An 18,480-nucleotide genomic window follows, 5' to 3' on the forward strand; every position below is an offset into this window, starting at 1 on the left:
CTCTCTTGTCTTCCAAGTACACCCAAATGCATTATTAAGTAGTTATAAAATTCCCATAAGTGAAGGCACTTAAGTACATACCCCTTAAGTAGACTTTAAACCACTAAGTAGGCACTTAAGTAGACTCAGGTTAGACTGAATCTGATCACGTGGTTAACAATTTACCAGTGTTCCTTGGTCATAAAGTCTAGACTATATATCTAAATGGGAGACGAAACCTTATCACAGCCCTCTCAGTGGCTTGTGACTCTCAAATTACTTCATCAAACTTGTTTAAGGAATCAGGTTGTGTATTCTTTACATCTAACTTGTACATTTTGCTCAGAGTAAAAGAAAAAAAAACCCAAGGACTAACACAGTTCATTAACACAATTATAAAAATGTTAACATTCACAGTTATTTTGGTCTTAATATTTTTCACATGTATACATTCAATCACATTGTGTTAAGTTATTATTAGGTTTTTCTAACCACAAGTGCTGGGCAAATTGTACAACAACCAACTGACATTCAAGTAATCCTAACCTGAGAAAATCTGTTATTCTGAAGCTGCAAAAAAACTTTATTTCACCAAGTCCCACTCCAACATACAAAATAAATAGCAAGAGGCTGCACTGAGGAGGAAGGATTTGACAGATTGGTACCAAGGAAGCAGTTGCTCTTGCAGCTGCAGGAGTTCATCATTTTCACCACAGATTTACTCAGAGTAAGTAGAGTATATGCAAAAAAAAAATGCTTACCCCAGATAAGTGCTAGACATCTCACTTAAAACCATGAATAAAACACTCCTGGGGACTCCAAGGAAATCTGTTTGCATCTCCTCATAGCAATAAAGAGAGTTTTCCAAACTAAAACCACAAATACAATTTGATGCCCACGAGGCTGTGTGAAGTACAGCATCTGAATTCAAATCAGTACTGAAGGAACAATTCAGTAAGAGGTTTTCAGTACCAAGGATGATTTGTGAAGAAGGTGGTTAACAGAACCAGTGGGTGAATAGATAGTGGGGAAGCATGCCAAAAGGGATGACTTTTTAATGCGCTCCTCTTGTCAGGTAAGAGCTTGTTCTCTTGTAATTGGTACAGGGTCCTAGAACAATCTGCCTACCCTTTGCTATGAGTGGAGTTAGTCAGGGCTAGTACTAGAGATTTCCAATCTCCTCTGCACAGAGCTGGCATTTCTGGTCTGGTTGCCTTCATTTTTCTTCCATGCAACAGGGTCTCCAAGACTTCCAGGAGTTTTGAAAAATGCTTCATGATGTGCAGGACGAATGCTCTTGGGAGTGAGGGGAGCTGATGAAGGCTATTTGTGAAACAAAACCGAAGTGATTCAATAGGGTTTTCTCAAAGCCTTACATGCAAGCATGCAAACAGAAGACACCTTGTAGATGTTAAGCCCTATAACCTGCTACTATAGGGAACCATGTCCCACATCCCTTCAGAAGCTCCCCATGAAAAGCTACAGGCTTCGCCCATGCTTTTGATTCTGGAACTGTCTGCCAGTACATCATTGCTAGAAGCTGGAAGCTGAAAGCCTCTATCTCATTTCCAACTTAAATGTATTCACGAGTAGCTCATACTCATTCATTCTTATGCCAATCTTGTCCTTTAGCTTAAGTGGCTCTTTCTCTTCCTTGATATTTTACTCACTTTTGTTATTTGTTAGCATCAAAACAGATCTAAAATTAGTCTCTTGAACCCTGGCCACTCCTGTTTTAAGTGCCACTCTACTGTTACTTCTAACACTAGGATCTGTAATCAGATTGGCTGCCAACCACTCTCTATTACAGCCTTTTTCTAAAGCTTAAACAAGATACACATTCATAAAATAACATTCATAAAGCTTCCAGAAGTTCAATCTATTTGTCACTGCATTAGACAATAGAAAAACAAATCACAGATTTAAAATGTGGGCCAAAATGTCACTGCTAATAGTTATGAAGACCTAGGTAACACAGTGTGACATGACTTTTACATTACTTATTGTACTTGAGACAAATGAGTCCTTCTTCACTTTTGAATTTCTCATGGTTTTACTCAAAAAGTCTGTTTCTATGGTAGTTTTTAAAAAAATATCTTTATAAAAAAGATAACAAAACCTACAAGAATCAATTTCCAGCAGTTCTGATGCTGACTTTAAGTTTCCATTATTTAGTGAAAAGAGATGAGAACAGGGGTGAGGAGGTAATGCAGGACACTACTACCTAAGAAATGTTGCATCCAGCTGACTCCTGAATTATGACAAACCTGTCCTCCTAATATGTTTCTGTAGCCATTGCATAACACAGTGACATTGCATTGCACAGTGACAGTATCAAATGGGGAAAAAATACTGACTTGGATTTCTGGGGAAAAAAACTTGTCACTCATTTTCTTCTTTATTCCTGTAAGATTTTTATTATTTTAAAATTCCTGTAAGATTTTTAAAGCTCATCCTTTTACTGTTCAGGGCTACACAAGCTACACTGGGCTACACTTTTAATGATGTCCCAAGCCTTGCCACCACTACAGATAGATATGCAAACTAAGTAGAAGACACCAGCTCCCAGTGTGCCAACTTACCACTCTGCTTCACTGCCACCTGCCTGCAGTGCAAGCTGCCTTCAGTCCCAGTGACCTGGCACTGCTGTTTGATCGTCACTCAACCACCTTTCACTCTTACCTGCTGCATTTTCAGAAGGGTCACCGGATGCCCCATACACACGGGAGAGTCCAGTTTAACAGCACTGCAAGACCTTGCAAGCCCAGGACTCAGGTGCAGAGGGGGGTGAGCTGGTTGCTGGGGATCCACCAAAGGCGTGGATGAGACCTTTGGGGTAACCACCGCTGTGGTGCCTATGAAAACAGGCGTTGTTGATGCCAGGCCTGACATACTGAAATTCATGGAGGCAGCAGCTGAGAAGGAGCCATCAGGAACTGAAGAAAGAGGACTGGTGATTGTGGAAGAACAGACGAGAGGGAAGGAAGCCAAGACTGCTGATGGCACCACGACACAGGGGACGCTCAGAGAAGGTAACTGGCTTGCAGCCAGGCTGATAGCACCAGGGGCTTGGTTTGCAGAGAACAGGAAATTAAAACTGCTTAGTCCTAAACCAAAGAAAGAAAAAGCAAGGCATTAACACAGTTGACAAATTGAAATTAAGCTATTATAACTTCATCTAGAACAGGAAAGAGGGTTGACAACAAAGAAAGAGATAGGCTGCAGAGGAAGAAAACTGTGACAGAAAAAAAGAAAAAAAAAGGCAGAAAACTGTCACAAACCTGTGACTCTTCTCTCAAGCTCCCTTTCCTTACCTTCCTCCATCTCCCCCCCTACTGCCTGTTCACTATATCTGCATCCATTTACTTTGTTCATATTAAGTACCCACCACACACTTCACAGTTTTCTGTTTCTACCTTCAGTTATAAGCAACATCCTGGCTAAAGAAACTCTTTTTTCACTAACAGGAATCATACCCTCTGCTATTGGAAAACATTCATTGCTTTAAACAAGTAAAACATATAAAAAAGGAAAACACCCATAAACATATACTCCAAAGGCACCAATCTTCCTGAGAATGGCTGAAATACTGCTTTGAAACAGAAGCTGCTCCGGTTCCCATTTTGTCTGACCTTCCAAAACACCAGGATCAATATTTCCAAACTGAGCACCTCCATCCTATAAGTCAAATCCCATAGACCGCACCCTGTGCCACAAGTGAATCTAATACTAAAGCAGCAGACAGGGAAATCTGCCACACATATCCTCTTCCCACAAAACAAGTCTTCCACACCACACAAACACAGGCACAAAAAATGGTGGACATGAAATCTTCTTGTAGTATTTTCAGCTTCATTCTCTCCTTCCCTACTGTGTCCTACAAGCAGGCCTGGGTACACTCCCAATGCCTGTTTCTGTGTGTTTATCCTGATGATGCACGTGACAAGACAGTACAAAGTTCATAGATTACTAAATTCACCCACTCAGAGAGATGCTGTTGCACTATTCTGGCTGCCTTACTGCCAAACCTAGATTTCCAGCTCCTCTGAGTTTCTAATGCCAGATAGGTGTCTTTCTTGCTGCACATAATTCAAGCAGGCAAGCTCCACATTATTCAAAGAATCATAGAATCACAAAATGGTTTCAGTTGGAAGGAACCTTAATGAACACCTAGTTCCAACCCCCCTGCCATGGGCAGGGACACCTTCCACTAGACCAGATTGCTCAAAGCCTCATCCAGCCGGGCCTTGAACACCTCCAGGGATGGGGCATCCACAGCTTCTCTGGGCAATTAATCTCTATTAATGCTTGGATGCCTCAGAATAATGCCTGCATTTTCAGAGAAGGAACAGTTCATCTGGAGGCAAGAGAATTCAGAGCTATTAAACTGCTGCAGAGAACTGCTGACTTTTTTTGTGCCAAATATAGACCTATTCACCTATCTGCTCAGTGAACAGATGCAGAAGTTTGGGCGCCTCTAGATCTCATGGTTGTTCTTACCAGCAGTAGGCTGAACATAAAGATACTGGGGTAAGAATGGTTGATTGGCATTTTCTTTAGAGATGTGCTCTTTTCCTGGAGAGGGTTCATCAGGGCCTTTTTTCTGAGAGAGTTTTTCTTGCCCCTGAGAATCTAAAAGCTTAGTAGACTCCTCGTCTGCAGCCTCTGGAGCAGCTGGACTTGCGAGGTCAAGATGAAAAACTTCTAGATGTTCAGCAGATGTACAGCCACGTCCTGGGGCAGATTCTGCCTTGGGTGACTCAAAAGGCTTCTAAGCAAAAACAAAAGAGGAAATGACAAGTCTAAACTGAAATAACAGTATAATGTCTCTCATGCACTTTCCTCAGCTACAGAGTAAAATGCGCACCTGTGCAAAGGGGCAGCACAAAACTCATTAGCTCAAGTTAAAAATTTTGTTTCAGGGTTTTAACAGTAATATTAGTGATGCCTGAGTCCTGTGCTGTAGTTCACTTTCCGTACTTGAAGGCAATAGATAGGAAATACCTGAGCTTAGGGATTTATTTCTCTTTATTGATAAGGAAAAACAAGTGTTTCAGATGGCTTCTATTCAAACTCTGATATGACCTTGAGCCTGACCTACATTTTCAGTAGTTATGAAAACTGTGAGACAGGCGCACTTCACCTTCACCACCATCTCCTCTCTCCCCAGTCTGCTGTGGGCAACACTAGGCATGAGAGAGAGGGACTCACGCTCAGAGTAGGAGGGAAGGAAAAATCAGATTTGCTGTAGCTCGGTGGAGTAAGCAATGCTGCTGCTGTCTGGGAAAGCCCAAACTAACAGGGGAAGATGAGGAGTAATAGTCACATTGATTTCTTCCCCTCTGGCAGGCTGTTTTGTTGAAGACAATGATCAGGACACTGATTACAAAGAACAGCTGATCATCACTTCACTATGCAAAGCAATCACGGTCCATTTTCCCCTGGCAGTGTGAGAACATCTCCCAGTTACTGCCTATACTTCCTGGCATAGCACCCTTACAACGTTATTAACACGTGGGAGGAAGCATTTGTATCTGTAACAAGTGTGGTGTAGTAAATTTTCACTTCTGAAAACATTGTCTTGGGCAAAAGTCTTTCCTCACTAGCAAGAAGCCTAAGTGATAATGAAATGCACTTCTTTACCTTGGGTCCTACAAGTGAGAGGGGCACATCGCTCTGTTCCATGGACTGCTTTTTAGCAGCTGGCTCGTCATCATCTACAGGTGCAGAGGGTGATGCGCACTTGTGGGAGCTGCGTTTCTGGCAGGCAGCCGGAGGTACTGTGGCCTGACCTGCACTCCAGTTTCGCATGTCTGCTGTGGTGGGCAGGGTCTCCTTCAAGTTATTTTCTTGAAGACCACCGCACAACATAAAAAGGGATGAAGATGGGAAGCACAGCAAGGGTAGGTTGGGGAGCAGGGTAGGCTTTCCATTTTCTGTTTTGGAGGCTGCTGGTGTGGAAAGATGTGGAGCTTGGCTGCTGATGCCATTTGGCAGCGAGAGGCTTGGCACATCTGTCTGAACCACAGGAAAAACTGCCTGAGGCAAAGGGTTAACACAAAAATCAGAGTCCCCAGGAAGTGGAAGAAGGGAGAAAGGTGAGGTTATGCTTGGGTTCTTTGCTGAATTTAATATTGTTTGTGTGGCACAAGCTTTATTCCTAAGAAAAAAGTAATGAAAAGAGGAAAAACATTTAGTCCAAAATTAAACCCCTATTTTATCCTTAAAAGCAAACATGTACATGTTGGACATAAATGTGGAAAACCCCCCCCCAAACCATTACTTTTACACACAGTTTACAAGAAGGGTCACTTTTTATTATTTCTAATTGCACAGAAGCAGACTTATCAGTTTTTTGTCAAAACAATAATCCTTTTGGTCAATCATTCACAAATGAATTCAAATTAGGACAGGTGTAGAGAAGACCCACTGATATGACAGAGAGGCTTTTCCATGGAATCATGACATGCTCAGCCCACCTCAACAACAGGTCAAAGGAAGCGGGGATGACCTATATAAACACACATGAGATGAAGAACTCCTGAAGCTAAAGAACAACAGTGGTACAAATACAGGTGGGTATAAACTGGCCATGAAAAAAAAAAAGCCATGCTGAGACCTATCAGCATTAAAATAGTAATAACAAGACTCTCTGACAATTTTCTATCTCGGCCTCATGAATGGAACCTAGCCTTGGACTAAACATGACAAGCACAAAGCTGAAACTGGAAAGGAGTTAAGAGCAACCTACCTAGTATCTTCCTTTATTTTCTGCCTGCAGACGGCTGCTAGATTTATCATTTTGGAGCAATATTCATCTGAATTCACAACACAGGCTGAAAGAACAAAAGAGCAGTCAATTAATAACAGGTAGGTTTACCAAGCATATTTTGATACTAGCCATACAAAATAATTGATGCAATTTTTCTATTCTGGCACATTTTTATAACATCCACTAATCACCTAGAGCAAGAACCTGCAAGACACTCAGAATTCTCAGTCCCACCGGAGGGGTGCTCAACATCATCATATAAGAGGGAACTGTGAAAAGCCCTGTAATTGCTTTATCTTTTTTAACAGATTGTTACAGTAAATTCTCTACAATAGGAACTATAAAATATAGCAAGCTTTTATGACTAAAGAATCTTTCTTTATCTATACCTAATTTTAACAGAAGAAACTGTAGTATAGTTGCAGTTAGCGGAGAACAGAAACATTTACCAGAAAACAAACTGCAGATTCAAGGCAGTATGGTCCAGATTCATCTCATCTAACTTTAGGCGCTTGACTGGAGGGTCCAAAACAGAAGTCTCACCATGTGGACAGTAGAAATATCGGTACCTCCCAAGGGTAATCACGTATTTCATTAGGCTGATTAACCCAATCAAGTGTCTTAAATTGGTGGGCCCACATTTGGGCAAATCCAGAGTGATACAAAACAACATGCTTCATTAGTAGTTACCTTGCCTCTTTTGATGTGGGCTGCTGGGCTCAGAACTGACCTTCCTTCTGGTCCCTTCACAAGGCCGTGCGCCATTAAATGAAGCGTGACGTGTAAACCTTTGCTTTCCAGTAGCACAGGTCTGATACGGGGCACAGGCTCCTCTTTGTGTCCCTGGCAGAGGATCAGATGTTGGGCTATGCCCTCTTGGCCCATCTGTAAGAACATAATTTTGTACAACAGTCCTTCAGGGAACACAGCTCTTCATTTAGGCTTCTGACATATTACCGAACTCAGCCACAAGAGCAGAGGTAATCTTTATACTATTTCAAACCCCACAACACTGAACCAGACCTAAACTCAGTAAACATAGACAAGATAAAGGCTTCCCTCCTCTCCATTCCATGGCAGATGCAGCAGCAGCTACACTCTAGCATGCATATGCAGGAGGAGAAAGGGTACTAACATGGCATTGACACTATCCTTCACTTTTACTTGGTCCTGGCACTGGCCTGACCCAAAACCATTATCAAAGGGCTTCACTTCGCTCTGGACAAGAATCAGCAGCTTACAGAGATGCTCTGGCCCACCACCTCCTTCTCTGCAGACAAACCTTTTGTATGAGGGGACACATGCAAGAAACAGCCCTGCTCTACCTTGGTAAGTCCTCTTACAAAGAAAATAATTCACTGTCTAATTATGACGGAATTACTGAGATTTTACAACCCAGAAAAGCTGTAGACCCAGATTTGGAGATGTAGGCATTATCTGCCATTGCTCTACAATTCATACAGTTACAGTTATGTTGGTGTAAAAATACCAGCAAGACACGGTATCCTTCAACATCCCTCCAAAGCTCCAGCCCTTGAGCATAAAGTCTAACAAGGACAAATGTTGAGCTGGCCAGCAGTTAATAATCACAGGGTGGGCAATGAATGCTGAGCCATTCTTTACACACAGAAAACCACATTTTACCGCTTGGGAAGGGATTGTTAAAACAAAAAGAAAAGACACGCAAGCTACCCAAGTTACCAGTCTTCCCAGGGAATTCCACAGGCCCAATCCACTTGAAGGCTGGTTTGCGTCCTCGTTCCTCTGTGACATGAACTTTCTTGATCAAGCCTAGGCTGGTGAGAACATTGGCAATATCATACAGTCTTCGTACCTTTGCTAAGAAGAAAGGGTAGAAATAGTCAAGATAGTCACGTTTATAATGCATACAGTACACATTTATGTGGTAATTTAATTCCAGAATATCACCACAGCTTTCATAGACAAGGTGGGTAAAATCAAATTGGGATGGACTTAAGCCACCTCCAATGAAGCCTGCCATGCCAGGTCCCATCTGCCTCTCACTGTTTCTTCCTATCTTAGCTGCTTAGGTTTAAGCTCACCTACCTCATTTTGATGGAAATGATTTAGGGAGTGATTACGACTTGCCCAGAAAAGGGAGTGACCTCCATGTGGAGTAAAGACAAGCACTTGGGGGCAAAAGGCACATGAGTGTGCACCAATCAGAAGACACATATGAATAATCTTAAAAATGTAATACTCTTTAGAAAAATCTCTGTGACTCCAATAAATAACATGCTTGAGCTGAGTATGATACCCACAGGTTGTCCAGCTAAACTCCTCGCATACCTCCTGATATTTGGGGGTAGAATTCTAAGACTGAAATGCAAATACTTTTTTTTTTTTTAAAGTACTTTAAAGACTTTAAATAAAAGTCTTTATTTTAAAAGAATTATTTACTAATGCTGAGTTTTTCCGTGTTGTGCAAGGGATGTAAGTACTAAACCCTACCAACTGAAAAGCAAACTGCGCCATCCAGCTGTGAAAGGTTTCTGGGGTGAAAAGGAGAAGTAACACATTTCTGCAGAGAAGAAAATGAATTCTATTAAATTACACAACATGCTTCATTTCAGTAAGTTCTGAAACGTCATTCAGAATGGTAGAGGAAACAGTGTTAAAGTATGAAAAAGTATTCGAACAAAAGAAAAAGATTTTTTTTTAATTCAGAAGCTAAAACTTGGAGATAATTTTCAATTTGAATCTTCCCCACCCCAAGCTCTGTTTGCAATTAAAAAAAAAACCCAAACTATATTTCAGCAAAAGATTCCTGTCCTGCTCTTGCCATTACCTACTGGTGTCAGTCCAAACATGCCCGTTTTCTTTACTCACTGACTGATTGATCTGTCTCTCAACAGCCAGCTTACTTTTAAATTTGCTGTGGTCCACTGTATCCTGGGTTTCTTCTATCAGAATCTTTGCTGCAATGTCCAGAGTGACTATCTTGGTCTTGGAGACAAGGAACAGCATGACAAACTTTTGGCTCATAATCCGCAACGACTTGTCCTTTCTGCTGTTTGCAGATGCTGTGTTACAAATAACACCCAAGTCTCTTAGCATATGTCATCCATCACAGCCAGAAAACAGCAAGTAGGTTTCTCACACACAAAAGAGGTAAAGTATTTCCTTCTCAGGAAGCAGAAATCTTTTGAAAGGCAGCAAATAACCGAGTAATGCAAACAGAAGTCTCTCTTGAAAAGGTGATAAAAATTCAAGCTTGCAGAAATAGCTTTTAGAAAGTCAAATTCCAAAGCTGATGCTATGTTACATTATACAGTTTTGCTCCACTATAATTTTATTACTCCAATGGACTTTGTATCTTAAACCACTATGTAATATATGGGCAGCGTGCTAACAATGAACAAATAGAAGATGGCCCCTTCTGTCAGGATAAAGGATTTACTGTCAGGTACAGGTGGGGAAAGAAGAACTAGAGTGTCTGGCAGAAGTTCCTGCCAGTCTGTAGAACAGAGGGAAAAAGTCCATCTTGAGACCCATGCTAGGGACACAATAGGAGGAAGAATTCTGTCACCTCCATGCTGACTTCAGCACCTTTTTGCAAGGAATATCTTTTAATTACTTAATTTAAAAGCAAAGCAAGGGAAAAAGTCACTTAGTAAAATGCAGAAAGACTTCTGTCTGTGTATCACATCACACACATTAGTTATCTTACCAGAGGTGCAATCTGGTTCTGAAAAGTCCAGTAATGGCCTGTCTTGAGAATTTGGAATAGCTTCCTTTTTCCGTTCTCCAAATTTGTACTCCAGGTCCTGCTCCTTGGGCTGGAAGAAGGTCATTAGCTCTCCATACTGCAGCTCTCCTGCTTCCTGAAGTGTTTTCAGAGTTTGACTGAGGTTGTGCTGGCCATGCCAACAGTACTGGTTCTTGGCCACACGGCTAACCAAGTGCAACGACTCCAAGACGTTTACTATATCATAAATTCGTCTCCGCTCAACTCCTGTTTTAAGGGAGGAGATAAAAAAAGACATATGCTCACCTGGTTTTAATGTGCTCTTCAGCAGAATCAGAACAGAGAACAGGCTGTTCTCTATACTGTGTTTACAACACATCTTTCACTGTTCACCTGGACACAGTACAATAGGTCCATCCAAACTGGCACAATTAAGAACTGACTTACGCATGTCCAGCCCCATGGTTTAGCGTTCTTTGTCTATTTTGTTAGCTGCTGGTCCAGCCGTGACTTCAACTTTAAGTACCTATACTGTGTTTAGAAGAACTGGCTACAGTTTATGCAGCCCCCACTCACACAGACTATCCAGATGGCCCTGAGGTTTTCAGAGCACTTTAACCCTTCTTTTCAGAGAACTTCAGAGCTCAGACAGATGTCCTCAGTACAGGAAACACATGAACCTGTTGGAGCAGGTCCAGAGGAGGGCCACAAAAATGATCAGAGGGATGGAACACCCCTCCTACGAGGAAAGGCTGAGACAGCTGGGGTTGTTCAGCCTGCAGAACCGAAGGCTCTGGGGAGACCTTACTGCCTTTCAATACTTAAAAGGGGCTTATAAGAAAGATGGCAGCAGACTTCTTAGTAGGGCCTGTAGCAACAGGACAAGGGGCAACGGTTTTAAGTTAAAAGAGGGTAGATTCAGACTAGATATAAGGAAGAAATTTTTTGCAATGAAGGTGGTGAAACACTGGAACAGGTTGCCCAGAGAGATGGTAGATGCCCCATCCCTGGAAACATTCAAGGTCAGGTTGGATGGGTTCTGAGCAACGTGGTCTAGCTGAGCATGTCCCTGCTTATTGCAGGGGTAGTTGGACTAGATATGACCTCTAATGGTCCCTTCCAGCCCAGACTATTCTATGGGTGTAACAGATGGTAGGAAAGGGTCTGAGCCTGACACTGACACAGGGTAGACATAAAAGCCCAGTCCTACAAGAACCAGGGGGAGCATGGTTCTCCCCTTGCATTTCCAATAGCACAATCACTTGCTATAAGCACAGGCCAAGCAAAGAAGCATCACAGACTTCACAAGGTGCACAGCAGTGGAGAATGAGGCCCACTGCTCCCAAAAGCAGAAGAAATGAGTCCTCAGTGCTGGCTGGGTCTGCACAATGGGAAATCTATAAATTATGTCCAACCTGGGTTTGGCCTGATGGATGTGAGCAAGGCTGGGGACCGAATACGAACAGGTGGCTGGCTCTGCTCACTGTCCTGAGTGTCCAGTGCTATTCAAAGCATGGCTGTTACATATAGCACAGTGCACTATACACTGGTGGTAGCATCTGCACCAGAAATCCCATAACCACTAACATCAGCTGAGCAGAACAAGTGCTAGCCAAGGGGAAAGGTTCTGAAAGATCTCCCTGCAGAGGGCAAGGCCTTGATGCATCTGTTTACCCATCTGGAGAATACAGATAATACTTACTAGCCTCAAACATATATTAGGATAAACAACTCACGAGTATTTCCAAGTGTGTGGAGAACTTGGAGTGAAACATACTCCAGAGAAACAAGAGTGCTACACATATCCTGGTGTCTGTCAGGCACCAGCAGCATAGCCCCCTTTTCCATAGGTCTTCAGTAAACAAAACAATATACATTTGTAGCAAAAGTGCTATTACAACCATAATTTGTTACAGAGAGCAGCAACATGAGCAGTGAATAATTTTGTGGTCCCTGAAGCAAGTGGGTACAGGCAAGCAAGGATGTGAAAAGCAAAGGCAGAAGAACAAACACACCCCCTTCTGGGAGGTAAAATCCCCAACAGCAGGTTTTAAAACTAAATTTCTGCTTTTTAGGAAAGCATTGCTTGTGTTCAGCTGTACAAGGTTGGAGCCCAAGTATCCCATGCAAACACCGAAAGGAGTAACTGCAAAAACTGAAAGAATAAATAATTTAAAAAGTAATTTATTTAACTATTTACTTAATCTGAATTCTATCCTATTTCCGCTTCCCATACCAAGGCAAATAAATTAGTATTTGAAGGACTTTCTTACCAGAGTCACAGAGGACATAACTTTTCTGTTCCCTTTCTTCCAAAAATACACATTTCATTTTTGTTACCTCTTTTCTGTTAAATACCTGAGTTATAAATGTAGATACAATATTTATTTAGTTGAAGTCAAATTTTGTAAAACCCTTCCTTAAGAGACAACTCTCCAAGGACCTGGATCCTTTTGTTATTGGTGTGACCTGGCTGAGTTCTCTCTCCCGTGTTATTACTTCTCTCAGATACTTCACTAACCTTTTAACTAAGACCAAACCTCACAGCAAGCCCAGCAAATAGGCTACCCAATACCTTCTTGCCACCTCAATACAACACATTTTCTCATTCTATGCTTGAAGGTCTCCTGGTAACCTCCCCTCACAAGACAATATTTAAAGCTATGATAACCTTGGTGAACCAGGAGATCTTTGAAGCTATAATGTCAGTCATGTTACCAAAGCTAGGCAGTAAATACAATCGATTTCCTGCCTCTAATAGTTTGCAATTGTTTCCCCAAATGTTCCATTTTGACAAAATGTGTTCTTTGTAAGTCTTCAGAGGTTTTATAACTCTTATAACTCCTTCAGTCTTCAGCAAATTGAAAATTTAAGAGAGCAACCGAGTTGGTAAACAGCTGGAGAATAGATCTGTCTAGTAAAAAGTACTGTCAGAAAACAGGTTTCAAAATGGTAGTGTTATCAAGCAGTAAAAACACTTAGGAATATTAGGCATTTCCAACTCTTGATTAGTATGATTAGAAGAGCTTCCAGACCCAGGGAAAGGCAGACCTTGAGTGTACATTCTTCTGTAAGAAGGATGATCTTTCAAAGGCCCTCCTGTCAGGTTACCCCAGGTCATCAGTTACCCCATTTTTGCAGATATACATACCAAGAATTGAAGCCACTTCATCCAAAGAAATAGTAGTTTTTTCTGTTGACAATGGATAACTTGGATAGCGAGCTAGAAACTTTTGGCACAGGAGTCCTAAGCTTTTCTGTTTTCTGCTGGGCCTCTGTTTTTCGAATTCATCAACCGTGCTGTCGTCTACCACATCATACTGTTAAAAAATAAATGTTGACCTTTTAGTGCAAAGCTTTAGAAGTAAGGCATAGCCAAGGGCACATTTCAGATGTTAGCAATATTTAAGATCAGACTTTCTAATAAGGAAAAAAACATGGACTCCTTTCAAGCACAGAGCACTTGGGTGACACATTTTTGTTTGCAAACTTTTTAATTCATCACACAAGATATCTACCTAAAAACTTCTATCTGCGAGATTGTAAAATAAGTTATGCATAAGGAAACAAAACAGTAAGACAAAACACCCAAGACTAGCAGACTGTAAGATCCTGCTTGGAAGGAATATCTCTTTTTGAGAGGAGGAGGAATATTACCTCAAACACCTCTGCATCTAATAAACCCAAAGATGTACAGGCCATCACAGAGTTCCTGTAAAACCTCTTTCAAGAGAGTTTACTGCCCTTTACAGTGCCACTATATCTTTAAGAAACCAGGAGAAGGGGGGGTGGGGAATGATGCTAAGAGACTTTTAAAGGAACCACGCAGTCTTTGAACCTTAAACTTAGTCAGGCTGTTAGCTTAAGTGAATGCTGTAGAATGGCCTGAATATAGTCTTTCTGTCTCTGCAAGGAAAAAAAAAAATCCCTGTGATGGCAAGAAAATGTGGAAAGGTATGTTTATTACATGTCACAGAAAATGAGAATGATGGAGAATTTTTCTGCACTGTTAACTTTGGGGTTTTCCTTCTGTGTTTTTTTTTTTTTTTTTTAAAAAAGAAGGAAAAAAACCTTGCCCTTTAGCAAAGAAATGTTGAGTGGTGGCAGCCATTGAAACCCATATTTCCTTGCTTATGAGATCTCAACTGTCCTTTGCCAGCTGTGACTAAGTGATCTTGTGGCAGACTGTTGCTCTGCTGGAATTATTTCAGTTTTACATGGTATGGAAACAGCAGTATTCTTTTTATTCTTTAATGTTTATACATTCCTACAGTAACTCCTTCACACCTTTTGTAAGTTAACTTTCTGTGAGGAGAAAATTATTAAGTGTAAGTTTTATTGATGAGAAGATGTTTGAACTCTTTATAGTAGTCACCCCAAAAATGCTGTACGATCTCAGCAGGCTTGGAGTGGTAACATACTAACCTTTAACACAGACTATTTTTTACTTACTGGAAGTTATGTTAGGAAGTATCTTTAGAGAACTGTTTGTCCTTTATGACTAAACTGGAGAATTCTCTGGACTACAGTCACTGTAGGTGCTGTAAAAGTCTACACTTGTACAGTGATTTGTACCTATCAAATGATGCCTCTCAGTAGCATGACCTCAGAATTATCTTCCTTGGGAACGTTTTACAAATCTGCAGTTTTCCATAGGGAGCAAAAGACCAGTGGGAAGAAAACTGAGGCACAACTTAAGGAAGGTCTGAGTCCTAACTGAACATAAGGTAACCGTGTTCTGAGTCTCACCTGTAACAAATCAGGTGTGTCACTCTGCTGACTGTTTTCTATGGGTCTGAAGAGCTCTTTCTTCTTTTCCCTGTCCCTCATGTCAGGACTAGCAGCACTAACAAGCATCTTCAGGTTAGCAGTGGGGGTCCAGGGATCAGACTGAGGTTTGTCAACAAGCTTAACAGGTGTAATTGGATTTCTTTCTGGGGTGCAGCATTTTTGCTTTGATAAATCAACTGGTTCACTCTTAATGGGAGTCTTTGGGGCCATCCTGGATCGATCAAATATGTTTTCCTATTAAAAAAAAAAAAAGTTCTTTAGACACAACAGGAAAGAAAACAGTCCAACAATCAATTTCATTGTTCTTACAAGGTAATTGTAGTGACTCATGTGTTGGCACTCATAGTTATATTTAGCACAGTTCTTCTACCTTTGTTGGAAATGGTAAAAATATTCTATATGCTAGTGTTCCAGAGGCAGTGTATATGAGATACTACCCTGAATAACAGAACCTGAGTTCAACCAGTAGAACTTGTGGCCTATCAAGCTCTTAAACTCTGACTGTTATTACAAGACAGCATTGCCTATGAACATAAATCACCAAATTGGATCAAAACCAAATTAACTCATTGGTCACATTACACTCAGCAAGAAAACATGGTGTTCTGCTTGAAAGGTCCTCATCAAAAGCCATGCTGGGGATGCAGCTCAGACTGTCATAAAGTGTCACACTAAAGTGGATGTAACTTCATGTGCAAGTGAAGCAAGCTTTGCATCTGCACTGCTGCTCAAAACAATGAAGAAACTCTCCATAACTGTATTCCTTGACTACAGCTAAAAGCTTCTAGAAGGAAAAGTCTAATTCATCAGCTGATCTTTATCATTCTTTGAATGAAGCTCAACTCCCTCAAGTCCCTAGCTGCAATCAAACTTTTTTCGTATTTCATATTTGGGTTAAATTTTACCCCTTCTTCTTACTGCAAGAATTATCACTACAGATCAACTAATTTTCAAGGGGCTGACTGAAGAAAGCGTCAGTGGTATCCTTGAACTGAGAGATCTGTTTTTGAGCAACAAGAGACACTACTTCACTCTAGCCTGTTAATGCAAATAGCTCATGAAGACTAAAGGAATGAAGTAGATGGTATGCCATACTGGCTTTCTTTGCAGGATATAAAATATTGAGGTCCAGGTATCCTAAACCTGGTACAGAGCAGAAATTCCAGAAACGCCCATGCAGAAAGTTGTACTGTTGCTTTTTGCCCAGGGAGATCAATGTTCTGTTCCAAGATAGTCTAGCTATCACTTAATTCTCCTTAATACACCACAAACAAGACACTGTGCTTTCTGGAACTCTAGTCAGTATTTCTCAGTGGTTTCTAGATTCAGACCCTTGAAATTATTGCATGCACCTTGAGTGAAGTGAGAGAGAGAAAGCAAAGCAGACAGATTATCATCAGAAAGCTAGCAGAGCTTATAATTTGCTGGAATAGAGAGCGAAGCCTTCAGAACCACAGCAAACCGCCTTTATAAATCAGGATTGCAGTTATTTGCTCTTCAGTCTAGCTGTGGCTTTTTTGTTGTTCGTCTCAAACTGACCAAGTCTTCTGCTCAGACTGAGATTGACTTCTTTTTTTCCAAAATGAGTTCCAAAAATCTAACATGACAACTTTGAGGCTGGATATTGTTATTATGCATTTTATTTTGTGCTGCAAGTAGTCCAATTCTGTAATGGAAGATAGCTTGAAAGAAAATGTTAAGTTTCTACTGATTTGCTGTAAGAACTTTCCCAAGTTAAGTTTTGCTGTTTATTTGGAGCTATTCCACTATCACAAGCTGATAGGGATATTTAAATAGGTGATTCCAAATATCATCAGGTACGGTCTAGGTAAAAAGCAGAAAGAAGTTATAACAACAACTAAAGCTGACTTATACTAGAGCAGTTCTGTAGCATTCAAACTGGAATTTGGCACATCAAAACCATTGTGCTTGGAGAACTCATGAAGAACACTTCTGTGTAATTCACCTACGAATTACCCAAAAGGATGTAATAAATACGTCTCCTTTTACAATTAACAGTTAGCCAGTTATAACTTACTACACTGTGATGGGGGTCAATTTAGAGGCCTGGGTACTTCTTGGAACATATGTTCAGAGTGTTGGCACTCAATATATTCTTGCAATTTCACATTTGTCAGTGAATCAACACTTAATCTGTAATGGAGAAAGTCTACCTGCCCCTCAAGTTCCTGTTCACTGTGGTTGCTGCTAATGGAACTGCAATGAGGGCAGCTGAAGCAACCTGCTGTTCCACTGCCTCAAATTTTCATGTTTGTACAAATACCACAATGAAAAAAAAGTAGTGGTACTGCATGAGAAGCACAGGTCTACTATCAGCCTTTCATATATTTATAACTTGAAAGTCATAATTATGTACTAAGATAAAACATGTGTTTACTCCCTCTCCCCATTTTTCTTTTTTTCAGTAGCTGCAGTGCTCTATGAACTAGATGTATCCCACTAAATTGCAAGTGCAGTTGGTAGAAGTGCAAGATTCACCTTGATCCAAGCAGAGATGGCTTACAAATACAAAGGGACAGGAGGGGCTGGCTTAATGAACTTAGTATGTAGAGCAGGAATTGAAACAAATCTCTGAGATAGTAAGAGCCAAGTCTGACAAGAACTATGTGATCTTTGGAGGACTCAGATTGTGCACGAACAGCAGGTCATGAACCAGGTCTAGTTCAGGAGATGTTACTGAGTAAGGTATGCCTGAGGCTGTCTCTTGGCTGGTGGGACAGGAGGGCTATGATGAGCTTGCTCCTTGCCGAGTGGCACTGCTTAGCCTCTTGACCTGGGAACACCACTGTATGGATGCAGACATACTTTTCCACGCCGGAAGGCAAGCATAGAGGACATGTGCATCAGGACGCTCACACTGCTGCTAAGTAGCAGGTCTACACTATTCCCACACCTCTCGTCAGGCCTGGTGTTGGTCAGATTTTGACCAGTGAGCCTGTACAGAAGAGTCCTCCACCTTACCCACTGGTAGCCACTGGGATGCTTGAGATCGCCTAATGAGTTTTGCTTATTAAGTTAAAGCTAAAAAAACTGTTTCACTGGGAATAACGCCAGAGTGTAATCACTTCACTTACTGACAACGGTAGCTTGACTCCCAGTTATTTTACGGGCTTGTCTTTTCACCGTAAGGGCAGCACCGGACACCCCTACGCCCCCAGTGCCTGCAGCTCAGACGCTGCTGTACCGACCCACACGGCACGACAGCCCA

General features: G+C 41.3%; 1 protein-coding gene across 1 annotated transcript; it reads right to left on the reverse strand.

Annotated features, from left to right (window-relative positions):
* Positions 1–1,125: 1,125 nt before the first annotated feature.
* On the reverse strand, positions 1,126–15,479 carry E2F7 (E2F transcription factor 7). The gene is made up of 11 exons (XM_010086813.1): positions 15,210–15,479; positions 13,612–13,780; positions 10,443–10,727; positions 9,637–9,795; positions 8,453–8,590; positions 7,442–7,636; positions 6,731–6,815; positions 5,623–6,139; positions 4,480–4,750; positions 2,662–3,086; positions 1,126–1,302 (listed from the first exon to the last, which is right to left on the reverse strand). Exons 1-11 carry the CDS (start codon positions 15,459–15,461, stop codon positions 1,126–1,128), a joined length of 2,673 nt encoding a protein of 890 aa, XP_010085115.1. The 5' UTR covers positions 15,462–15,479.
* Between the last annotated feature and the right edge of the window lie 3,001 nt (positions 15,480–18,480).

The sequence above is a fragment of the Pterocles gutturalis genome, unplaced genomic scaffold (genome assembly GCF_000699245.1).
Source record: "Pterocles gutturalis isolate BGI_N339 unplaced genomic scaffold, ASM69924v1 scaffold23446, whole genome shotgun sequence".
Lineage (NCBI taxonomy): Eukaryota > Metazoa > Chordata > Aves > Pterocliformes > Pteroclidae > Pterocles > Pterocles gutturalis.

What these genes read in the sequence shown, in the direction of transcription:
- E2F7 (XM_010086813.1), bottom strand. Translation starts at nt 15,461, where the DNA reads ATGGCCCCAAAGACTCCCATTAAGAGTGAACCAGTTGATTTATCAAAG. An exon ending in GGAATTCCCTGGGAAGACTG is followed by an intron (nt 7,637 to 8,452) that starts GTAACTTGGGTA and finishes ATGTTCTTACAG; the next exon opens with ATGGGCCAAGAGGGCATAGC. An exon ending in TTATGTTCAGCCTACTGCTG is followed by an intron (nt 3,087 to 4,479) that starts GTAAGAACAACC and finishes TCTTTGGTTTAG; the next exon opens with GACTAAGCAGTTTTAATTTC.